This window comes from Puma concolor, chromosome E2 (assembly GCF_028749965.1).
Source record: "Puma concolor isolate L17-30 chromosome E2, mPumCon1.1.hap2, whole genome shotgun sequence".
Lineage (NCBI taxonomy): Eukaryota > Metazoa > Chordata > Mammalia > Carnivora > Felidae > Puma > Puma concolor.
Genome location: NC_141681.1, coordinates 13,523,758 through 13,548,948, shown reverse-complemented (window position 1 = coordinate 13,548,948; position 25,191 = coordinate 13,523,758). Strand labels below are relative to the sequence as shown.

The following is a 25,191-nucleotide window of genomic DNA, read 5'->3' as shown; positions in this document are numbered from 1 at the left end:
CAGCTGCACAAGAGGCCAGCCTGTCCAGATATGTCTTCTCCATCTGCCTTCTTTATAGCTGACATTCAGAAATGGGGGTCAGAGTGAGAAGCGTGCTGGAGGCGCCCTGGTCATAGAACACTGATCCCTGATATGTCCCTGCATTTTTGCAAGTGAGGGGTGAGTTGTGCTTCAGTCCGTTTGTCTTGTTTCCCGCTGTGCCCCCTCCAGCCAGGATGGAGGAGTGCAAATATTGGTTGAATGAGTGAAAATTACTTCGAAAATACATTTTTAAATCTACTACCTAAATATTGTTTTCTTCAAAATTTCTCAACTTTTTTTTAAGTGAGTGAATAATTTTTGAGGAGGACTTAATTTCCTGATGATCTACCTCTTCCTCAGCAGTCTTGTCAGGGAGCAGCCCCTTCCCTCACCTCCTCATTCCAGCTTTAATGCTTGCCTATCCCCCACTTCACTGCCCCTCACCCCCAACATGTCCTCGTGGCCAGTTCATCACAGCAGCAGATCTGTTTGACTGTTTGCTACCGGATTGGCAAACTACACAGTCTTACTGAACCAAAGTTGTTTCCTAGCCCAAGAGGGTGTTTGGGGTATAATTTCCACAGGCTGCTGTGCCATGACGGAACCTGGGCTGGTTGGGCCGCTCTCACCATATAGCAACAGTGGGAGGAAGGAGGCAATGGGAACCGTGTGGGAGGTTTGTGGCCGGCCCTGGAAGTGGGCTCCCATCGCCCTGGCCAGGACGCGGTCTCACGTTCCCAGTCTAACCACAAAGGCGGCTATGGGATGTTGTTTCCCCGTGTCCCCGGGAAGAGGAAACACGCTGGCCAGGCTGTCTCTGGCCAGCAGTCAGCAGTGCATGCATTTACCAGGCCTGTCAGGAGAGGTGTCTGCCTGACTTGGGGCGCTCTGTGTCCATCCTGGGATTGCCTAAGCAGAGAGGCGCTTTCGTGGGCTTATCACCCAGGCCTGGCCGTGAGAGAGCAAGTCCCAAACAGACTTTTCCCTTTGGCTCAGCGGTGACTGGACTGGCCAGACATCTCTTGCTCTTTTCTGTTTAGCCCTCAATCTGATTGGCCCTCGAGCTGTGGATGTGCTGTCCGAGTTGTCCTATGCCCCTATGACTCCAGACCACTTCCCAAGTCTGTTCTGCAAGGTGGGTGCTAATTAAGTTCTAGTTTTTAAATGGACAGGGAATATTTCTTTTATAGGGATAGCAATTACACAGTTTTACTACAGCATTAATGTCCACAGAGAGAGTGTGTTGGGGCTTTTATGGAGCAAATAAAATGTCTCAATAAATTCGTCCCTTTATTTTTCACCTTTCTAGGTCTCCTTATTTAATAAGCATTAGGATATCTTTGAAGTGGATTTAACTTTTCTGAATATCAGTCCTTTCTATTTACTGCTTTTTGTAGCAGTGGATTAAATGTGTAAATTAAAGGATTAGGACACTAACGCCAAAAATGCCAATTAAGGTCAGGTTCCTTCTCTCCATGCAGTGCTTCTCCTTTTCCATTCACAGAGTCACTTCTGTGTGTGTAGTATCTCCAGGTAAGAGATGTTCAGGTGAAGCCCTAAACAACTTACATAAGTTTCTTATATTTGGCAGCAGTAGCATCTTGGAACTGAGTAAAAGAAGTAGTAACAATACTGGTAAGAGAGGTGCGAACAGACTAGTGTTTTGACAACCTGTAGCAAAACAGCTGTGGGGCAGCTACTGACTGATGGAGGCTCTTTGAAGTTCAAACCTAAGCTGAGATCCACGTACTCATTGTACAGTGTCCCTTTTTCTCCGTGGCAGAGTGAAAGCAACAGAACAGTCTCACCGTTAGCCATCAGCAACCCTTCCCTGCATGGCCTTGGGTTCTGGAATGAATGATGCACCTATGTGAGCCTACAGGGTAGCAGGTTATGTTGGGCTTCCTGTGGGAACGGTTTGCTCCAGTGCCTTCTGGGACTTAACCACTTGCCATTATAGGAACAGGGATTGTGTTAGAGGCCTGTTAGGTAACTGAGCTGCTGTAAACACATTTTGAATTAGCAGCCTAATCTCTGACCCCAGGGTAGCAGGTGCACCATGTTCTGTGGTCATCACGCATCCTCTTTTGTAGGGCAGGTGCCCTGGACTTGCCTGCCAGATGCCCCAGAGAAGACACAGGCCTGGTCTTTGTTGCTCTTGACACTCTTGACTGAAATCTTTTTAAGGTTCTTTCTTTATTTTTAGAGACAGTGCACAAGTGGGGTGGGGCAGAAAGAGAGGGAGAGAGAATTCCAATCAAGCTCTGCACTGGGGCTCAATCCCACGAACCCTGAAATCATGACTTGAGCCATAATTAAGAGACGCTTAGCCGACTGAGCCACTCGGGCACCCCTAAAACAAACCTTTAGGAGGACTTTGCGAAAAGAAATGTTTCACGATTGTAAAGACTTCGCCTCCACTTCCCACCAGCAGCTTGGCTAGTGCTCCTGAAATGGTGATGTTTCATGAGAAGAGTGTAAAGACCGTGCTCCGTTTCTGGTGACCCCAGTACTCGGAAACAGACCACTCTGGGGATGAATTTCTCTCAGGCGCATGGCTCTGCCGTAGGGTCAAAGGGTGCGGAGCTGATAAGAGGTTTACCTCAGGTGTTCGTTCCTTTAACACACATGTTGAGCGCTCACTTCCTCTGGAGACTCTCCGTGCTGACCTCCTCCCTTTGCTTCCACAGGAGATGAGTGTGGGCTACGCAAATGGGATCAGGGTGATGAGCATGACTCACACAGGAGAGCCGGGATTCATGCTCTACATCCCCATAGAGGTGAGCCCCGTGGAGGAAGGTGGCCGGCTTTCGCACGCCTGCCGGGCACTGGCAGGGTTAGAGAGCCACATCTGACTGGGCCTCGGGAACGGAGGCAGGCTGCATTAGGGGCACTTTAACATTTTGGACTAAGTTACTTACGGTTTCGAATAGGAAATACATTTACGTGGTTTAAAACCTATGGAAAGTATTTAGTGCCACCCGACCAGTTCCCATCAACCACTACCAGTGATACAACTATTAGTATTTGAAGGTCATGTCAGAAATTTTTGTGCATATGCGAGCAAGTTCAAAGACATTCTTAGTCCCGTTTTAGAAACATAGATGGAAGCATACTGCTGTCCTTTATCTCTTCACCAATTGATGGTATAGATCTGCCCTGTCAGTCCCTAAAGAGGAAGCACTTCCGGTTTCTTTTTTTAACAGCAGGATAGTGTTCTATCAGATCATTGAATCATTAGGCTGGTACTAAGAGGCGTTTCCGGTTGTAGGCCTTTGCTGTTATAAACAGTTCCGTGTACAAGAGCATCTCTTTCCTTGTACGTGTGTGCGTGTACCAGTACAGGGTTTCCACACTTTGGGCTGACAGAGAATTGTCAGTGCAGTTGTAATTTTCTTTATATGTGGGATGAAGCAACTTTTTGTAAAAGGCCAAAGATTTATGCGATCTGAAGAGAAACCAGAGTATGAAGCAACTTTTTGGAGTGCATTTCCAAGGAAAAGCTCTTCTATAGGACCTGCACACTCCTGCCTGCCCGTCCGCCACCCTGTTCTGATGTGATCCTACCTTCTCTACCTGTCCTGCTACTTGCTTGTCCCTGAATGTGCTGCTGCTCCTTCCCCAGGGCCTTTGCATTTCCTCTCCCTCTCCTGGCTCGTCCTCCCACCGCCCCCCCCCCCCCCCAGACTCTCGCAGCTGCGCCTGCTTCAGGTCTTATTTGAGTGGTATCTGCTGGATGAGGCCCCATCCCCCGGTTCCCCCCTCCTCCTTCCCACTTTCTTTTTCTCTGTAGTGCCTACCACTGTCTGATAAAATCTGTTTTACTTTGTTCGGCAAGTTATCCTTGTTTAAGTGTCAGTTTTCCGAAGGCAGAAATATTTGCCTGTCTTAACTTTTATTTCCCCAGCACCTAGAGAAGTATTTGGCACATAGTAAATGTTTAAGAAATGTTGCATAACTGAATGTTCCGGTCATACCTTTGTACATTTTTGTATTGAATGATTGGTCTGTTTACCAGTTTCTGAGCATTGTCTGAGTCAGATAGTCCTTGCTGTTGAGTTATAAGTTTTTTTCCCAGTTTGTCATTTGTCTTTTCATTTATTGTCATGTAGAAGGGTTTTTTAAAAAATTAGGAAAATGTTTCATATGTTGCAGAAGATTTTTTTATTTTTATTGTAATTGAGTTGATCGGCCTTTTGTGCCTTCTAGAGTTTGATATATAAAAGGGACTTCTCCACTCCAGGCTTATAAAATTTTCCCAGTTTTCTTCCATTACTTTTACAGTTAGTGGTGTTGCTGAGTATGGGTTTGTGGTTTTGTTTTTAATTTTTTTAAATCTTTTGAGAGAGAGAGACAAGAGTGCGAGCGGGGAAGGAACAGAGAGGGAGACAGAATCCAAAGCAGGCTCCAGGCTCTGAGATGTCAGCACAGAACCCAATGAGGGGCTCAAACTCATAAGCTGTGAGATCATGACCTGAGCCGAAGTTGGATGCTTAGTGGGTTCACTAAGCCACACAGGCGCCCCTCTGTTTTTTTTTTAAATATTTAAATGCGCCATCCTTTTGCAGTGTCTGTTGCTGTACTTGATGAGCTATGGATCACACATGTTTCCACATGGATGACCAATTGCTTTCACATTGTACCCTTACCAGATACTAAATTCTTGTATGTATTCAGGTTTATTTCTGGACCTTTATTCTGTTCCCTTGGTTTATCTGTTCATGATCCAGGATTATGCTATTTTAATTATGGAGTCTTTATTATATATTTTAATACCTGCTAGTGCTTATTGTCCCTTATAGCTTGGAAACTCTGGAAAAAAATTATTCCTGTTTCCTTATTTCCCTTTGGAAACTTTATAATTATCTAGTATAATTATACTGCTGCTGGTATTTTTTGGATTATGTTACATTTATATATTAGGGAGAATTGACGAAATATGTTAAATCTTACAAAGAATGCCTTTTAGTTTTACTCAAGTTTTTTGGTGACCTGAAGAGGTATTTTGAAGTTTTCCTTATATAGATGTTACACATTTTTTAAGTTTACTTGAATAATATTTTGTTGTCGCTAGTTGTGAGTGGGAAGGGTGTCTTTGTTCCATTGTCTTTTAAGTGATTATGATTTTTGAAAGCTATTTTTTCTAGTCTATATTTCTTTACTAATTTATCTTACTATAGTTGTTTTTTAGTTGAGTACCTGGAATTTTCAGGGTTCAGTTTTATCATAGAGACAGTAATGGTTTTTCTTCTTTCTTAAGTTTTAATTCCTACAATTTCTTTCTCTTGTCCAGTTGTGACAAGGAGTAGGGATTGTAGGCATCTTTCTTGTTCCTGATATTAGTTGTATTACTTTTACGGGGTTAGGCTTTCTTATAGTTACTAACTGAAGCACAAATTTACTAGCCCATGAAATTCCATATGCTTGTCGAGACAACTGTAACAACACTAAGATGAAGGGATTATTCACAATTTGAGAAGAGTTGCTACAAATGTAGCTGATCTGCTGTCCCTGTACAGGTAGGGGCTGGTTCTGAAATGTCACCTGGGTGCCCTTGTCATGAATTCACTAAACTCGATCAAGAGTGGCTCCAGCAGGTTTGTTTCTTGAGGCCTTGGTTTCTACTTCTCATTTTCCTGGGCTGCTCTTGTTTTTATGATTTTCATTGAGTCCACAAGGTGGTTTGTGCCCTGCCTGGGTTCTTTACAAGCTGGCTCCTGTCCTCAAGAAGGGTATACAGCTGCCCCTGGCATAACATGGGGGTCAGGGGCACTGACCACCCACTCAGTCAAAGCTCCACATAGAACTTTTGACTCCTCAAAAACCTTAACTGCTAATAGCCTACCATCGACTGCAAGCCTTACTGTTAATACACGTTTTGTGTGCTACACGTGTTGTATATTCTTCTAATACAGTGAGCTAGAGAAAACAAAATGTTATTAAAATCATATGGAAAATACATTTACAGTCATGTACTGTACTTACTGAAAACTCCACATCGAAGTGAGACACACATAGTTCAAACCCATGTTAACTGTACTTGTCTCTTTGAGGGGAAACAAAAACATCCCCAAAACATGGGAACAGATGGCAGGTTCTTGTTTGGCTCACACTAAATCCCCAACAGCTAGAAAAGGAATATATGATGGGGACCTGCTTTTCTCATCTAATCCAAGACTAGTTACCTGCTTCAAATCTTTATTCCCTGGCCTTCCTCTTAACGATTCAATTGGAGACACTGAAGCAGTGAGTGCAACAGAGATGCTGGCTTTTGATTATTCTCGTTTCCTGTCCATCCCCATGGGCCTCCTGCCTCCACCGTTGCTCATTCAGGTGTGTCACTTGCACGGGGGCCACACAGTGTATGGATTCAATAGCACAGGTTCTGTTTTTCCACAACTCTTTTCAAGTTGTCCTGACCACCGTGGCCATTCAGTAGATGCCTCTTTGGCTGCAGGAGAGCAACACGCAGGGCAGCAGACCCAGCCAGGGTACAGAACTGCAACACCAGTGAAACCAGTTTCTTTTCCGTCCTTCCAGTTTTATTGAGATATAACTGACATATATCACTGTACAAGTTTAAGGTGCACAGAGTGATGGATTGACATGCCCTGTGACATGACTGCCGTGGTAAGTTTCATTTTGCACCATTTATGTCTCATAGATTCGTGTGTCCTAGATCCTTGTGGGGCACAGGGTGGCTCAGTGGGTTAAGCATCTGAGTCTTGATTTCGGCTCACCTTACCATCTCAATTTGTGAGTTCGAGCCCACAGCATGGAGCCTGCTTGGAATTCTGTCTGCCCCACCCCGGCTAGGTCTCTCAAAAATAAACATTGTTAAAAAGCTTTTTTCCTTGGGATGAAGACACTTAGGATTTACTCTTGTAACAACTTGTGTTACTTGTCACACAGCAGTGTCTGCTGCGGACATCAGGTTAGGTATTCCATACCTAGTTCTCATTTGTCTGGTAACTGAAAGTTTGTACCTTCTGCCTCCCTTCCGCCAGTCCCCACTTTCCTCTCCCCACCTCTGCCAACAACAACTCCAGCCTCTTTTTCTGCAGATTTGGGTCATGTTGTTTGCGATTGTACATGTAAATGCGATCATGAGACGTTTCTCTAATTAATTTCTCTTGTCATTTTGTCTTTTTAGTTATTAAAGCTAATAATGTAGTCTGTTACTAGGCTTTAGACGTCACAGAATACGTTTAAACATCACACAGTATGAGTATCTGCCTTCAGTTGAGGAAACTTTATTTAGGGTGTCTGATACTTACAGTTTCCAGAACCAAGAATAACATGAGAGGCTGGCCGTTGTGGGACACGGGTAGGGTGCGCCGCCTTCCTGGCTCAGTCACTTGAGCGCGGGGAGAGGGGGTCGTCTCTGAGATGTGCCATCTGTGGAAAAAACAGACATGGCCCATGGGGTCCTGTGTGACACACATTTCCCAGCACGGGCAATGCACGAGTGAGGATGGGGTGGGGAGTTGGGGCGAGAGCAGAGCCGCAGTGGCTGAGCGGACTGAGAGGCACTTGTGGGCCTGGCCGTTGACGGGGTGGGGAGAGTGTGTGTAGGATTCTCATTTGAGGACTGCTGTGTGCTTGGCTCCCTGTCCCAGGCTCCACAGAGAAGGGAAAGCTATGGTTCTTGCTTCCATGGAGTGTAAGTCGGGTTAGGGTGACCCTGGCTCATTACTCCTGGGCAGTGATGCTTCAGTTGCTCGAGGATGAGACGACCTGAGAATTTCATACACCCTCCTCGCTTGTTGAGGTTCATGGTGTCCCCCATTGGGTGCTGCCAGACACACTCCGTGTTGAATTCTGAAGGTGTGCGGGCTGCTGACCTCTCGTTTCTCCCTCTAGTATGCCCTCCACGTGTACAACGAAGTGATGAGTGTTGGGCAGAAATACGGAATCCGGAATGCTGGCTATTATGCTCTTCGTAGTCTTCGAATCGAGAAGTTCTTTGCTTTCTGGGGTCAGGATTTAAACACCCTCACCACACCCCTGGAATGTGGACGAGAATCTCGGGTGAAACTGGACAAGGTACGGTATCGGCACATTCTGCCCTAGCAAGGAAGGGCTGAAGCGGAGGCCCGCGAAGGGCCTCTGGTGGACGAAGACAGTGAGGAGTCCTCAGGATGAAAAGTGTGTCCGGCCTGATAGGAAAACATGGTATGTGGAGAACACTGGTTTTGAGCACCTGACTTGCTCTTTGAACCGGACCACCCTGAGGCTGGAGTTGCTCCACCAACTGCGGCAGCCGTGTGCCCCACTCGGCTCCCTTTTAGATTGGCACTTTCAGGGAAGTTTTTCCAAGAACGTGCCACAGACATTTGTAAAAATCAATCTTCCATTCAACAGACTTTTTTTCCCCCAGAGTAAATAGGAACATCATTTTTTACAAAGTCCTAGGTCAAGAGGATGTTAGTGACAAGTCTCTTTCCCACCTCTGAAGCCCAGCAAACTGCACTACTGGCTGCAGCAGCTTGTCTCTGCTTCGAGAACTTTCAGTATGCAAACACACAAGCGAACGCTTTCCCCACTTGAACCTGGATGGCTGGGCACCACACGCCTGCTGTATTACTGCACCGTTTTGTTTTGGATGTTTATTTTTGAGAGAGAGAGAGAGAGAGAGAAAGCATGAGCGGAGGAAGGGTAGAGAGAGAGAGGGAGACACAGGATTTGAAGCAGGCTCCAGGCTCTGAGCTATCAGCACAGAGACCAACGTGGCGCTCGAACTCACGAGCCAGGAGATCATGACCTGAGCTAAAGTCAGACTCTTAACCAACTGAGCCACCCAGGTGCCCCACACCTTGTTTTTTAGGTTAAACCTAACAAAATACCTTAGCAGTACAAAATACCCCTATCAGTACGGGAGATTTCTAGTCGTCTTTGTGAGCAATTACAGATCGCTTTTTCTCTCAGGTATAAAAGTAATGAATACTAAATTTTGGAAAATAGGGAAAAATTTGAAGAAAATTAAAAATCATCTATTTTATAAGTTTTTTTTTTAATGCTTATTTTTAATAGAAAGAGTGTGACCAGGGGAGGGACAGAGAGGGAGACAGAATCTGAAACAGGCTCCAGGCTCTGAGATGAGGGTAGCAAGCCTGACACAGGGCTTGAACTTAACAAGCCAGGAGATCATGACCTGGGCCGAAGCTGGACACTTAACCGAGATACCCATGTGCCCCCCAAATCACCTATTTTATCTGTACATAATCAGTTAGAGTTTTTTTTTACCCTGGTCATGTTTCTTGCACATTCAAATACATACATGTGTGGGCTTTCTCTTGAGATTATCTAAAAACATGGTTTTTTGAAAACAATTATAGCAAGTATTTTTGAATTTTTCTTCCTAAGTATTTTTTTTCTGTGTGGTCTTGTGGTTGAAATCTATGTTTACAAAGGAGAAAAATGTACACCTGTGTTACAGAAATTTTCTGAGTAGGTCTTCTATATTGTGAATGCAGTTTTTCACAAGGTGGAAAACCTACATTTTCCCCAAATCTGGGGAGTGGGGGTGCTGCCCCCATGGCAGGTACATCAGGGGACCCTACCCACCGCCCCTTCTGCGCCCAGCATCAGCACGTCAGCCTGCTCTCAGCATTGCCGTTCTCTCCTAGGGGATGGATTTCATTGGCCGGGATGCCCTGCTGCAGCAGAAACAGAACGGGGTGTACAAACGCCTCACTATGTTCATTCTGGACGATCACGACACCGACCTGGACCTCTGGCCCTGGTGGGGAGAACCCATTTACCGCAACGGGCAGTACGCAGGCAAGACCACCAGCAGCGCCTACAGCTACACCCTGGAGCGCCACGTTTGCCTGGGCTTTGTGCACAATTTTTCCGAAGATACTGGGGAAGAACAGGTTGTGACGGCAGATTTCATCAACCGGGGAGAGTATGAGATTGACATCGCGGGACACCGGTTCCAGGCCAAGGCCAAGCTCTACCCTGTCACCTCCCTCTTTACCCACAAGCGCCGAAAGGATGACGTGGAGCTAAGTGACTTGCATGGAAAGTAATGCCGGGCTCCCCTCCAGTCCCAACCCTCTGCTTCCCACCTTTTACCTCCCGGAAAGGATTTTAAGCTTCACCTGCTTTAAACCTTTTGCTTTGCAACCTGTCTTCTCCTTCCACCTTCCCTCCTCCCTTTTTCAGTGCAGTTAACCATCTAATACTCCCTCTGGGCTGTTCTTCCAGCCCCCCACTCCACCCCTCTCAGATCCTCATGGTGACACAAAGCATGTGTGACAGGCAGGACAGGCAAAGACTGCACTCGTGGAAGTGGGGAGCCAGGGGTCTGATTTCTCTGGCTGTGTCTAGAAGCAGGGGAAGCTGGTGGTATGCAGGCCGCAGGGCAAGAGTCCAGCTCTGTGAGGCTGACTTTTCTCGGAATAACCTGCTCATCTTGGCGGGTTGCTGTGGATCCGAGGCAGCCCCTTGCGAGAGCCCGTGCTGGGGGTTGGCACCGATCCCTCTACAAGAGGATGACCATCTACCTCATTCACGAGCGGCACCACGTGCATGTTCTTTGGTCTGTAGCAAACAGCCGGCCTGGGACATCCCAGCCTCCCTACTGACCCAGTTACTAGACTGGCGGATCAGGGCCACCCTCCTAACATTTCCTTCATGTCTTGCTGATCTCTAGAAGAGGGTCTGGGGGCCTGAGTAAACAAGCCAGTGTTTGAAAGGGAAAGACCATGTTGCCTTTTGTATTGATCTTCTTGGAAAATGTACTGCACAGAGGTGGTTTTCTGCTGTCTGAACAGTGCTGCTTTCAGCTGCTCAAAGCTCACTCTTCCCATCTTGACTGTCCTCTTCTCCAGGTGCATCTTTGTCCCCTCTCCTTACCTGCCCCTTCTGCAGCAGGCCCACTCGGCAAACACTGCTGTCTCTTTGGAACAGGGAGGGTGTGTGGTCCTGGGGAGGAACTAAACCATGCTGGCCGTGCAGAGTTCAAGAGCTACTGGACTCTCAAGTTTTGCTTCCTCGGGCACAGAACAGACAGATCTGCACAGAGATGACCCTCAGGAGTCTGGGGAGGGTCCTGTGAGAGTCTGCTCTTCATCCAGCCATCTCTCTGTAGCTCTGGAAGAGAAAATGACCGGGCCCTCCACTCTCTTACACAGTGTCTGTCTGCTAAAGGTGAGGCTGGGCTGTCAGAAACTTGTCCACCCTTTGCACTTAAAGTCCAATGGGGGCAGTTTATATGCAAAGTGCTGTCACAGATTTCAGTGAACTGTTGTCTTGATATCTTGGAAGCGTTAGCTCTGACGAGTCTGTCAGTCCATTATAGAAGGGCCTTTTGTTCTCCGTGAGCAGCTTAGAACTCTCACGTGTGTCTGCCTGCTCTGGCGTTTGTGATCTTGGTTTACCCCCTTCATCTGATAGATTCTCTATAGAAACTTCTTGTCCTCTGCCTAGCCAGACAGTTCCTACTTGACTACTGATTGTAGTGTCCACTTTTTAAAAGAGGTCTTCGTTGATTTATTAAGGGAGTATGTGGTTACAACTGTTAGGGCCTCACTATGTGATGGGCTGAGAGATGCTGCTGCAAGGAGGGGGGCAGTTGGGGGAGAGGTGTCACCTTGTAGGACAGGGCGCAGCAGCTGTGACACATGGGGGAGAGCAGGAATCAGGCACCTGCTCAACACAGGTGTTAGCAGCAGGGGCCCAACTGACCAAGAAAGCTGGAAACAGGCACTGTAGAGCTAAAGGTATCCCCTGCCCTGTACCACTCTCGTCTTTGAAGAATTTAAAAGAAGTTCTAGATTTATGTGTAAATTGCATCTTGTCCATAAATAGGGGCACACTTTTAAGACTCAGGCAAGATGTATTTATTGAGTGCCCTGACACACTCAGCTTTTGGCACTTTAAGATTCACCCTGGAAATCTTTCTTGGTTAACAATGTGAATCTGGCACTTGTCTCTCTTTGGTCCTAACCCTGAAGTGGGTGACTCGTTCCTGAGTTCAGCATACCTGACAGAACATCCTGCAGTCTGTCGTTCCCATCATGGGTTTGCCTTGTGTGTCTGCTCCTCTGTCCCTAGAGATTCAAAGGATCTGGATGCTTTGTGAATGCGTGGCGGGACTTGGGTTTCAGATGGCTGGTACTTTTTTCTCTGTGAAATGATCCTTCGTCACTTCTTATGGTCTCTTGAGGGAGGGGCTCTGTGTTCTTCTGTCTTGTCCACATATTCAACTGGACAATCTTGTTTTATCTGGAAACAGAAAGCGTGCCAGCCTCAGACGAACACAGAGCAAAAAGGGACAAGATCTACCTGCTTGGATAGCCTACCTGATGTCCTGTGCCCGGCTGGGGGGCCCTGTACCCCCAAATACAAGTGATGCTGTTCAGAACAGGGGCCCAGAGACCGTTAAGCTCAGTGAGTAACCTCAGTTATCCCGTTTCTGCAGGAGGAGAGTCCAGCTACTTGGGATTCTCACCAGGAGACATGCTGTCCCTGGATTCTACCTTCTTAAACACACCAACAGTTTTACCTCTTTCCGTTCTAAAAGTGGAAAGTAACTCCACCTTTCTCCCTTACCCTGCCTCTGAATGCATTTGAAACGTTAACCCCGCCTCCCCACCATGGAAGTGGCAGGAATGACAGTTTTCTAAAAGCGGTTTTGCTTCACTGAAGGGAGAACCCACCACCTTGATTTCTGGCTCTTCTTATCCTCTGCCTGATGAACGCATGTGCTGGCATCTGAGTCTTCACCATCCTCTGACAACCTAAGGGAGATAAAAGGGAATCTTCCATAAGCTGTAGTCCTGGTTCTGACCCCAGAAGGCTGTGTCCTGGTACAACTGCACTGGCTTTGCTTTCAAGGGTTAGCGACCAGGTTCAGTGTTTTGTATCTTTGCAGCTGCATGGTCAGTATCATCAGCAAGGGTCCCCTTTAGCATCTGAGGTAGGGGTTTGGTCACTAGTGCTTAGTACTGAAGAACTTTCCATGGTTTTCATTTCCTTTCTGCACACCACCCTTAACCCACATCCCTCCCAAACTTGCCAGGAGCAGCTTTTCATCAGCATGAAAAAGGGAAAATTTGCACGAGTCAAGAATTGTCAGAGGGGATGATAGGGTAGGTGACAGAGTCTGGGAGCAAGCTCTGGGTCTCCTGGCTGTGCCTCTCCCCGCGACCCCCACCCTGGCCTCCATGTTAAGGTGCTGAGTTGTAAGGCTCCTCCATCATCCGTACAGGACCTGGGTTCACACTCCCTCATCACTACAGATGCACTATTTTTCAAGAGAACTATTTTTGTATGTCTTTGCCTTCTCTTTGTCCATTAAACACCAGAGTTTAGTCATTGTATAATATGATTCTTGACTTCTGAGCAGAGAATCTGCATCCCTTGGAGAATTACACATTTCTTCATGGGCTTTCTTCCTCATATTTAGATGTACCTATTTTTATCCTTCGCCAACCTTCTGCCTTCTTGGTTTTCTGTCTCTAAAGGACAGAAATTACAAGGGGTGGGGAAGGTATTTTTAGTATCTGTTTCAAAAGATCTATGCCAGGATTTCCTTTGCACACCCGGAACTGGAGCTTGGAGCACCTTTCTCCAAGCCCGGTTCTCGTGCCTTACACCAGAATGTCCCATGGTAGGTGTAGACAGGAAGGATGAAAAGAAACTTCGCTCAGTCTGAGGGTTTCCCCAGCCACCCCCCCATAGCTTCCCTTCCCCATATCAAACAGGGATAGAAAGTTTCCACAGCTTGTTTCAATCAAGGGGTTTCTAGCAGCACAGTTAACACTTCACTCTCCGGTCTACTCTTAGGATACAGGAAAATGCCATTGTAATTATTGTACAGTGCTGTAACTCCTCCTTTACATCTGTAAATATGCAGTTTGCTCAGCCCCTTAGTGTGCAGTGACAGGTGCTGCTGAGGACATGTGAGGCACTTTAGGGCATGGGATCTTTCTCAGGAGCCCTGGTGACTTTAGGTACCCAGGGTGACTGAGCACTTCTGCCTCTATGAATGCGGTATTAACATCATGCCCTGTATTTCTTTCAAGCCAGATTCCAATTAAGATGTTCTCTTCATGTTATTAAGTTTGTAAATGAATAAAGAGACATTTTAGTAACTCTGGTCATAGCAACTTGTGAAATGTTCTTCATCTCTAGCAACTTGATGTATTTGCCATCACAAGGGGTAAGCACTCCCCATAAAACCATTTATACCAAAGCGTAAAAAAAAAAAAAAAAAGAATGTGGAAACCAAGGTAAGACATAAGCATTATGTTACCCTTTGTGTAGGGCTGGCAGGTGTAGACAAAGTCCCCAATTATCTGAAGTTATGGTCTCAGTCACTGGATCTGACCGCCCATCCTGCCTTACGGTTGATTGCACAGTAAGGAACCTGGCACTTGACATATCCCCTATCCATGTGAAAGCCCACGCTGGCATGGAAAAATGGGCTCTCTATATATTCTTGCACACACAGTAGGAAGAGAAGAAAATGGAGAGGAGCACCCATGATCTTTCCCTATAATCTAAAAATACAGTCACTGGTCTTTGTTTACTGACCTATTGTTGAGCAGCTACAATCTGTGAATTGAGATAGGCAAACATGTCTATGATAATCGCATGAATCTGTCTTCCAAAACCACTTGCTAAATTTCCAGATCATCGAATGGTCAACATTAAATACAAAAGTACATCCCACAGGCTCTGTGGTAATTCTGAAATAAGGGTTCCTGAAACCCTGTGCACAGTGACATTGCTAGAATATCCCACAATGATTCCTTAAAGGGGACAACCCTCAAATGATGTGTATCTCCCCCTTACTATCAATACACCGGATTATACACACATTCCACACCATATTAGTAACGAGCAACTCTAGGAAGCAGAGCAGAGCCCAGCAAGCAGAATCTAAGCAAAAAGACTTACCTTCAAGCCCCTCCTCCAAACGACAGGCCAGCAGAGTTCACTCCCACTAGGACATAGTAGCCCTGCACTGCAGGAGACTCGCCCATGATGCACCTCATGTCTGGGGTGAAGGTCTCGGGGCAGTTGACCAACTTCACAATCTCCAGAGTCTCCAGTTCTGGCATCAGACGCAGGAGGGAACTCAGCAGGGGCTCTGAGCCATAAAAACAAGGCCCGGCAAAGCACGAGGAACTGAACCGGTGGACCGGAAGTCAGCAGTTCTGGCGCTGGGCCCATTACACGGACCCTCTGCTGACTTGATCCCTGGGAGATACCCGATGCAAGTACCGGTTGCCATCAAGTTAAATCCAACCCAGAGGGACTCTTCCCGCCTGTCCTGCACGTATCCCGCATCTTCCCTAACAGAAGCCAGAGACGGTGCAGCGGCAGGCACCAAGCACATTTACCATCTTCACTCGCGAGTCCTCGCCTCTCAAAAGCAAGCCTGGCCGAGAGCGAGGACACCATGGGGGTCGGGCTCATCTACCGGGCAGGGACCAGGGTGAGGCGGGTGAGGCGCCCGCTCTCAGCACTGGGCCAGCGCAGGGCCGGCCGGGGAACCCTGCTCACGTGCCCAAGCACGTACAGCCTCTTCCTGCCTGCCTGTAGCTCCTCTCCTGGCATCTCCCCTTCTCCACTGCCACATCTACCCAATCCTGTTACAGGACGCTCATCTTAACCCAGAATTGACAAACAAGGTCACACTTCACCAGAGTGCGAATTATATGAAAGGGAAAGCTATAAAACCGTAGTCTGTCGTCAGAATCTCTAATGATTATAATCTCACCTTCCCCAGTGAAAACTGTGTCATACGCCACATAATTTCCAGTTGGCCGGCAAAGTGAGCCACAGGCCGTGCGTACCCCGTGACCACATGGCAGAGCCACCTCAGCTGGCACACAGATCGAGCTACCGTCCTTGTCAGGAGGGGTCTTGACTTCCCTGTGATTTGAATCACGCAGGTGTTCTGGAGAGCAGCCCTGAGCTACACGAGCGACTAGGCCCAGCTACTCGCTTAGGACAATTCCCGCGGCCACCAAACGGTTGCACCAGCTACGACACAGGCTCAACCCTGGGCTTCTGGCTAGTCCATCACCTCGCGACAAGCTGACAGACCTGCTTCCCACTTGTTATCATATGGAACCGCCCCATAGCTTGGTCTCCCCGTCCTACTTGCTCCGGTCGTATTCGGCTCACGATTCCCCGGGATCTTTTCCCTTGGTGACGCACACAAGGGGTAACATACGCTTAAGCTTTACAGTCACAAATATCCTTAAGCGCAACTGGTGAAATTCAGTGGCTCAGACTATGATTTCACTGTCAAGCACCAAAACTTAAGCACTTCCTTCTCTTCCTCCTTCAGGAGCCAGATGTGGCCACCTAATATATACTTCAGAGAGTGAAATAGGAAATGGCACAGGAAAACTTTCACATCATAGGCATTCTGGCATCTGGATAGGATCCGAGATAATGACCGAATCCCCTCGATAGATAAGGAAACGGGAGACAGCTCAACACGCTCACACACTTGCCCGAGGTAAGACCAGGACGAGTGCAGAGCTCGGACTGAAACTCAAGCCTCAACTAAAATCCCCGGGCAGGCTTGGTGTCGGACCGCGTATGGTACTGAGTGAAAGAGTCCGGGCCACAGGCAGACCGGTAAATGGCAGAGTACCTGCTTACCTGTTTGGATCCCTGTTTCTTGCTCTAACTGCTGGTAGAGTTTGTTGGAATAGTCTGCCATCTTCTGCTCGATGGTCAAGTGCCTGGCGGTGCTCAGGATGCCGGCACAGAACCTCGTAGAGCCAGCGGCCAGCCTGCGGGATGGATCCAAAATGCTCTTAGGTAGACTCGCATATCTGTGAATGCAGCTAGTTCTAAGACCCTCATTACTGGCACCGACCGTAATATCAAAAGATGGAAACCTAAATATCCCGACAGGAGAGGGATTTCAAATGTTGGCGTTCACCTACACGACGGGACGCCGCGCAGCCGTAAAAAAGGCACGAGAATGCTCTTCTGCAACAATATGGGAATCCTACTGAAAACAGCATGGGAGGAGCACTACTTAATATGCTACTAACTTGTACAAAAAAAGAGAAAAAAATAGCAAGTGAAGACCCACGTACACACGTACACGCTGACCAACACGTTTGCTCATATACACGGGGGGTGTCTGGAACGACACACTAGGAACTTAATTTGCCTCCAGCGAGGGAAACTTCAGCTAGAAGTCAGGGATGAGAAGCAGACTTTCCCTGCACACTCTTTTACAGTTTTTAATTCTGAATCGTGTAAATGCATTGCCTATTCGGAGAGAATTACAACAGACTTGTTAAACGTCATTCAACTTCTGGTAGGCAATAGAACAAAAAAGGACTGTAAGGGAAAGTGAGACAACTTGTACCAAGTACGAACCTTAGTCAGTAATAAGGTTTCCATACTGATTCATCATATTTAACGGTAACCCCAACCTAAGGTGTCAGTCCCAGGTGCACACAGGCGTGAGGCACACGGGAACTCGGTACAACCTTTGCATTTGTTCTGTAAATCTAGCACGGCTCTAAAATAAGTTAATTCAGTGGGGGGAAAAAAAGGAACAGAAAGAAGACAGGATGCAGCCAATTTCATTTCCGCCCATAGAGGGAGCTCCAGAGCCACGGGGTCTATGTTGCCATTTGACCGCCCCTACCCAGAGAACAAGATGGTAAGATGTGCCTGGACCCTGAAATAAAACGCACCCTCTTCGGATACTCGGCTTCGCGGCATCTGCCACCTCTCTCAGAGCCCAAAAACACGGGTATTGCACATCGTGAAACCATGGACAGGAGATTTCGCCTTTCCGTGACTGTTCTCATGCTACTTAGCGACAGGTTAGCCACTGCCGGGACAGGTTACCGGGAGCAGAGGGGGTGAGGGAAGCCCACGCAGTTGGTGCAACATGGCCCCAAGCCGGGTCCCGTCTGGTCCTTACCTGCCCTGCTCCAAAAGGACAATATCCTTCCAGCCCATCTTGGAGAGGTGATAGGCCACGGATGTGCCCATGATTCCACCGCCACAGATGACCACCTGTGCCTGGGCAGGCAGGGCGACAGAATGCGCCTCGGCAGCTGGCGCACCGCTTCTCCCCGACGACCAGTTCTGCCATCCTCGGCCGGTCCTTTGTCTCCGGGCCACCGACAGCAACCGGGAAAACATCACGTCTGTCAGTCAGCAGCTCGGAGATGTGCTCCCACTCGGCCAAAGAGGAGATTCTCCCCAATTCAAACTAGACAGAGAAAGCAAACAGATTTCATTCCACTGTACTCAGTGCGCCGGATTAGTGACAAAAGAAAAGGAGGCAACAGAGAATGACAATCATCATGCCTCATCCAGACAGAGGCACAAGCACATGCAAAGGCCCTGAGGGGAGGCACACCTGAAGGAGTCCGAGCACAGAAGGGAGGCCAGCGTGCCCACAGCTCGACGGCAAGGCACAGTCGACCAGAGACGAGGCCGGAGAGGCAGGCAGAAAGCAATGACACAAGCGCTTGGATGCCTCACGAGCAGCTGGGATTTTACTCCAAGTGCAAAGGAAAATACTAAAGCAGGGAATGAAATGATCTGATACGCTTTTCCTAAGATCAGCCTGGCTCCACAGTGGGGACTGGACTGGAGGAAAGGCAGGGCTAGGAAGCTACCGCAGGAGTCCAAGAGGGAGGGCACGGTGGCTCACACAAGGATGGTGGCGGTGGAGTCAGAGCCATGACTGGATTGTTGTGGATGGTGAAATGACAGTACTTAACTTGCCAACAAACCGGATGTTAAGATGGGGAGCGGGAGAAAGACGGACGATGGCAAAGTTTCCAGGTTAAGCGACGGGTGCCACTTCCTAAGGTGTGAAGGACTAGGGATGCGGAGGGAGGCGGGAAGGAGAGGGAGAGGGAGGCGGTGAGGGCGCGTGCGCGCATACCGAGGTGTCAAGGGCGAGACACCTAGCAGGCATCCACGTGGAAGTGCCAAGCAGCTAGATAACCAGGCCTGAAGCCTGGGGAAGACACGGGGTATCCGGAGACCCGGCAGTCTGAGGAACAACTCTGAGGCTCCCCAGCAGGCACAGCTTGGCAAGAGAAAGAAAGTACTGGACGGGGGACTGCGCGCCGGGGCAGACTCACAGAGCGTCCAAACGGCTGAGCGGCGGAAAGGGAACCGGGCAGAGGTGTCACAGAAGCCGAGAGAGGAGATGGTTCACTACAGAGGGTGGCCAGGGATGGAGCAAGACGGCCAGGTGCCTGCCGGGACTTGACGACACAGAGGTCCTTGGTGTCCTCAAAGAGGACATTCCCAGGGGAGTGCCAGGGACGAAGTACGGCCTAGAGCAAGCTCAAGAGCAAGGAGATGAGGGAGTGTGCACAGCTTCTTCACGTGCTGCCCGGAAGGGAGCAGAAACCCCAGACAGGAGGAGAGAATGGGGGTGGAGCAAGGCTATTTGTCTATAAAGGTGGGAGCCACGGAGACTGTTTCAGGGCTGGCGAGAAGGGCCAGGAAGAGGGAAAGAGGTGGGGGAGGAAGGAGAGGCGGTGACAAAGAATGAGGTCCTGGAAAGGAAGGGAGGAAGGGAGGGAGGGAGGGAGACAGAGAGACAGAGAGACAGAGAGAGAGAGAGAGAGAGAGAGAGAACGAACCCAAAGCCGCAGTGAGGGACGGTGTGCCCCGCGTCTGCACAGGCCACAGACTGGAGACGCCAGGTCCCACGGCCCCTTCCTGAAAGCAGGGGAGGACCGGTCATGGCGGGCTTATGACGAACCACGGGAGTCACAGGCTGCGACCAAGCGCATGTCCCTCTGAGATGACTAACACCATGAGGTAGATTAGGGAGCGGACAGGTTCAGGCCACCAGGGAGAATTACTCTAAGGGCATAAGAGGACTGTTCAATTTTTAAGAAACTGCAGACAGCCCTGTGGGCGAAGGCACGGTCTCCGAGTGTGGGGAGACGGCGACACTTCAGAGGAGAGCCCTGGCAGCCCGTGCGCCCACCAGCACGCCGCTACCAGCCCGGGACCCACGGAGGGCCCCCGACGGCCCAGGTCGTCCAAGGCCAAGGTGTGGGTGCCCATCCATCAGACAGGATCTCAGAACTGAGACCGAGCAGGCCTCCACTGCGTCCCAAGGAAATCCCATCCAACCAGGGCTGATTACTTTGGCCACCTTGTGGTGATCTCCAGGCCTCACCTCCTTGGTCCCCGCCAAACCGTCTCAAGACAGAAGCTTCTCCACAGCCAGACTTCCCACAATCTCATCTCCATATGACCGATTTCTCTCTCTCTCTCTCTCTCTCTCTCTCTCTCTCTCTCTCTCTGCTGTCCTCCCCCTCCAAACCTCTCCACCGTGTCCTCCAGAACATCCTTTCCAAACTGGAACACCCAGCCCTTCACCTAGCTTCTCTCCACCTCTGCTTCAACAGAGACACAGCTCTACTGAGGGAAACGCCACTGCCACGTGGCCAGCCCGTCCCACTGACCTTGCCATCAGGAGGGGGGGAGGCGGGCACCCTTCTCCCTTCAGAACCATTACCACTTGGTCATGCTTGAAAAGACCCTGTTCCCTCATGGCTCACACTAGCAGGCACCCCGTAGCTAGCCCCGGGCCACTGCGTGTTCAGCCACAGGCAGATGTCTGTCTACATTCAGGTTCTGAACCCACGACACTGCTCCTCTCCCAACCTGGGACCCCACCTCCTTCCTTCCTTCCAAACACAAAACCTGTCTCCTCAACTCCTGAAACTCCACCTGCATCTACGACCACCTCTTCCTTCAACCTCGTAGGGTCAAAAGTTGATCCCTCCCCACGTGCCCTGGATCCCTCTCTCTCCTTCCTTCCCTTGACTCCGCTCCATCAACTGTCCCCTTCCACGTACCTTCAGTGTTTCCTCCAATCCTCAGCATTTTAATACGCTCAAGTCCCTCCCAACTGACTTAAGAAATACAAGAAAGGCTCCATACCAGTCTTCCAATGGTGATTTTTAATTTTACAAATTCTGAATTATAAAAATTGTGGTCTTTGTAAACAACACAAACGTAGAAGGAAATTAAGATCTCCCATCATGCAAAATACTCAATTCCAGGGCTGATGAAATTTCCCCAGACTTATTTATCTTGCAGCACGTGCTCCCCTGACACCCACCTGTGTGCCACCACCTGTCTTAAAGTCCTTTTTGTTACACCTCAGTGATTGCACAGTCTGCCGGCCGGTTACACCAAAATTTACTATGACGTCACAACCTGTCTTTTTCACTTGACAAGAAGGGCTTCCTATGGTATCTGTCACTTTCCCCCCTTTCCACCGTCCCGAACCCAAGCGGTTAAGCTCCCGTCCCGCATGCCGGAATACTGCTCTCACCAAGAATGCCACTGTTGCCACCTTCCGGGGACACCGGGCCCATCTCACTCACCCTCTCCACAGCACTGAACACCGCCGATCGCTCCCGCTACGCACGCACTCTGTCCCTGTTTTATTTTGACACCGACTACCCCGGTCACATCTACACCGCCTTCTCTCCCCTGCCCATCCTTCTGTGTTGCTGTCCCTCAGGGTGTCTGGGACCAGCTTCTCCTCTCAGTTCGCCACCCTCCAGGGTCATTTCACGCGTACCAAGACTGACGCCTAAGCCCACAACAGCCCCGAGCTTTACATCTGCACCTCGAGCTGAACAATGGCCATGTCCACTTGGGTTCCCGTGGGTCACACCCAGCACATCCAGAAGGGAAACCCACCTGCCTCAATCTCCAAATCTGCTCCCCTTCTGTGTCCCGCAGTGACACCATACACAAGAATCCCAGGTGTCACCCTGGGTTCCTCCCTCTCTCTCACCTCCTCTATGCGGCCAACCGTCATGGACTAACAATTCCACAGGCGACATTTCCCTCAGACCATCGACTTCTCCCCCTCCTCACTGCCATTACCTGAGTACAGACCGCCATCCCCGCTCAGATGAAGGCAGAAGCTTCCCGACAGGGCTTCCGCACACCATCCTCCCCACCCCCCCTCAATCCTTCCGAGGAGGGGCGTGGAGGGAGGCTTCTCAAATGAAACTCTTGTTCACACCCCTCCTCAAAACTCTGCAATGGCTTTCTGATGCCCTGAGGAAAACAGCATTCTCCTGAACAGGAAGTGTGCAAGATCCTTCATCATCAGGCTCATTCCTGACCTCCGGTCTCTTTCTCTCCTCTCCAGCCAGACGGACATACGTATACTTCCTCCAACAGGACAGGCACTGAGTCTCTCTGAAACCCCCAGGACCTGGGCACACTGTTCCTTCGAACCACACGGCATAGTTCCTGCCGCCCTGCCCCCCCAACATGGATAATCCCCTCAGCTCTCACCCTGTTTCACAGCTTATCAGACCCCCCTCTCCCCCAATACCGCCTCAGGTGACTCTTCTGTGTTCTCCCACAACACCCTGCACTTCTCCAGCACAGAGCCTCCCACACTGTCACAGCCTGTTTGCCAATCAGGGAAACGGCACAACGACCCCGCTGCAAATGCAGGCTTTGGGGGCAGACAGGTATGGGTCTGAAAATCTCCCCCACCTCTCATCAGCTCTATGGCTTTGAGCAAGTCATTCCATCTCTGTGCTCCAGGCTCCTCATCCACAAGGTGAGCTATGAACACCTGCCTCGCCGGGTTGCCACAAAGACTACAGGAACACAGACAATACAGGAAAAGCATGGTAACTGGCACCCGAGAAGCACTCAGTAAGTGCTAGTTTTTAGTCTCCTCTTACAATGGAGCTCTCTGGGAGCTGAGACCAGTTACCACTTCAACGTGATTCTGCCGGCATTCAGGGTAGGCACCTAGGAAATACAATCAACGGACGAATGAGAATATACAATAAACGAGATGGCAAAAATTCAGTGAGGACTCTGAGATCTTGAGGCTAGGCTCCAAGATTTCAGGGCATATCTAAATCACATAGAGTACTTTTTTAAAATTGTTTGCGGGTTTTTTTGTTTTTCAGAGAGAGAAAGGGAGCCAGCAGGAGCCGGGGAGGGGCCACAGAGGGAGAGAGAGTATCTTAAGCAGGCTCCACGCTGAGCATGAAGCCCGATCTGGGGCTCATCCCATGACCCTGGGATTGTGATTTGAGCCAAATCCAAGACACTCAGCCAACTGAGCCACCCAGGCCGGTAGAGAAGAATCTGAAGATGTCAAAGACAAAGAAATAAAAGGTGTAGCCGCGTTTAAAATAAGTTATATTTAAAAACAAAAAACAAAAAACTAAGATGGCCCTATAATATTCTCTCCCTCTAAGAAGAATCGCTAAGGCAACCTCAATATTGGGACTGGTTATGCTCACACCTGCTTACGACAAGAAGAGCAAGGGACAGCTCCAAGTCCCTCTGGGTTGTTCCCCTGTATGGTCCCAGCGTGTGTACAAATGGGCCGCTGGTCACAAGGAAGCCTAGTGAGTGGAGCTCGACCGACACACTTCCCACTCTTGCCTCAGCAGAAGGGCCACCTGGGACATTTCTTTCAAACAGACAGACAAAAACCCCAACACTACCCCAGGCTCTTTCTCTGGAGAGTCTGATCCTGCTGGTCCCGGGGGTGTATCTGTCAAAACGTGCCACCAGGTGATCAGGCAAGTTTAAGAAATTAATACATATCCCTAGCACTGGAAAAGTGTGCCCCGTGGCCCGGCACCGGCACCCCTCCTCCCTTTTCCCCCCTCCCCCCCCCCCCCGCGTGCCCGGAGGTCAGGCTTACAGAGATTCCCGAATCTAATGTGAATGTCCTTCACAGGGGTCCCGAGTGACCAAACATCACGAAGACAGTTCACCACCCTGGCCTACACTTTTCCCGGTAACTCGGCTTGCCGCACTCTGCAGCAGGCGTACAAGTTAGCGAAGCAGAGGCGGACCGCACGTCTCCAGGCGGGAAAACGACTGCACCTGCAGAGGGAGAAGGGTGGGCGAGACCAGCCAAACCCGCGCCAGGCGCTGTGCAAGCCCAAGGCGGGGAGCCCGAAGCGAGGGCACCCCGGCCGCTCTGGACATCGGGCTGAGGAGCGCAGGCCCGGGGGCAGCCGTGCACGGGGCCCCAAGGCCCGGACCCCGGACCCCGGACCCCTTCGGCCGGACGCCGCACAGCCGCAGACCGACTGAGAAAGACGAGGCAGACCCACTCCCGCCCCGGGCCGCCGGAGTCCCCAGCGACCCGCCAGGAGCGACAGGAAACGAGGGGCGGCCGCGACCACTCCCGAGGAAGACCAAAGCGAAAAGGGGGGCGGCTGAGACCCGCGCGGAGGGGAGGCCAGAGCCGCCCCGCCGCCGTCTCCTTACCTCACGGGCCGCCGCGAGCTCCGCCGTCAGCAGCACCCCGGCGGCAGCGGGACAGCAGCCACAACAGTTGCCGGGGGTCCCGCCGCCAGAAACGCGGCACTGGGAATGGGAAGGGGGCGGGGCGGAGGGAGTAAAAAGTTCCGGGGAAGCGGGAGAGACCGCGACCTTCCGCGCTTTACGGCCCCCGGCAAGGGTACGCCCGCGCGTGCCGGCACACGCGCACGCGCGCGCCGTGACGTCCCCGCGGCGGCCCCGCCCCTGCCACGTGGGGCTTGTTTGGGTCTCGCGAGGCCCCGCCCCGGGAGCTCGGCCCCCGCCCCAGTGGTCCAGGCTGCTTTCTGAAGTGTGCAAGTGGAGCGGGGATGTCTGCGGTGGGTCGCCGGCCTTGCCGGCGTGTCGGGAGCGCGGGGCTTCGCTCTGCCCTCCAGGCGCCCTGCCGCTTCTGTCCCCGAGCGGGTCCGCGGCTCAAAGCCACTCTAGTCCCTGGCGCAAAAGGGCGGCGTGGACCGACGGTCCCTTGTCTCTGGAAGGCGCTCGGCTCTTCTTCCTGGGCCAGGCTCTAGCAGAGCGTCTGAAATCCGGTCTGCGGGCCTGGCCCGACCTCGGAGGCGGGTTTAGCCACCCTGAGCTCTGGGCGGGATCTCACTCTGCACCTTCCTGGCTTGCCTGGGCCCGAGGAAGCAGAGTCATTCACTCCATCTTCTGAGAAGCCTCCCGTCCAGTCCTCCCTTCCTATCGCTTGGCCCTGTTTTCTTTCCCTCGTGGAACTCATCACTATCTAAAGTATGTGTTCGCTGACTGCCTTTGCCACCAGTTGCAGGCCCGGGACCCTGTCGACAGAACCTCAATCTTAGGCACGGCAGCACTTGCAGCAGCGCTTGGCGCATGGTCCAATCA

The 25,191-nt window shown here is 50.3% G+C and overlaps 2 protein-coding genes across 10 annotated transcripts in view; one reads left to right on the top strand and one right to left on the bottom strand.

Annotated features, from left to right (window-relative positions):
* Positions 1-14,131, top strand: part of PDPR (pyruvate dehydrogenase phosphatase regulatory subunit) — a 37,537-nt gene extending 23,406 nt beyond the window's left edge. For all 3 annotated transcript variants that reach the window (XM_086688910.1, XM_086688908.1, XM_086688909.1), the window contains 4 exons: positions 1,062-1,156; positions 2,712-2,801; positions 7,885-8,067; positions 9,651-14,131. In XM_086688910.1, coding sequence (XP_086545036.1) covers positions 1,062-1,156; positions 2,712-2,801; positions 7,885-8,067; positions 9,651-10,055 — 773 coding nt within the window. In that variant the 3' untranslated portion in view covers positions 10,056-14,131. The remainder of the gene's footprint in view (positions 1-1,061; positions 1,157-2,711; positions 2,802-7,884; positions 8,068-9,650) is intronic.
* LOC147573383 (pyruvate dehydrogenase phosphatase regulatory subunit, mitochondrial-like) lies at positions 7,255-24,435 on the bottom strand. Of its 7 annotated transcripts, none has more exons than XR_015244699.1 (7): positions 24,295-24,435; positions 17,948-18,241; positions 16,657-16,790; positions 14,935-15,127; positions 12,690-12,770; positions 12,014-12,255; positions 7,255-7,419 (listed from the first exon to the last, which is right to left on the bottom strand). XR_015244699.1 is itself a non-coding variant. In XM_086688911.1 (5 exons), exons 2-4 carry the CDS (start codon positions 18,169-18,171, stop codon positions 14,937-14,939), a joined length of 549 nt encoding a protein of 182 aa, XP_086545037.1. In that variant the 5' UTR covers positions 18,172-18,241; positions 24,295-24,435; the 3' UTR covers positions 7,255-12,770; positions 14,935-14,936. The 7 variants fall into 7 exon arrangements, 3 of the variants coding, with proteins under 3 accessions (XP_086545037.1, XP_086545038.1, XP_086545039.1); XR_015244701.1 differs by lacking the exon at positions 24,295-24,435 and adding exons at positions 22,543-22,806; positions 23,312-23,634 and having other exon boundaries at positions 7,255-12,255; XR_015244698.1 differs by having other exon boundaries at positions 7,255-12,255.
* Positions 24,436-25,191: the final 756 nt, after the last annotated feature.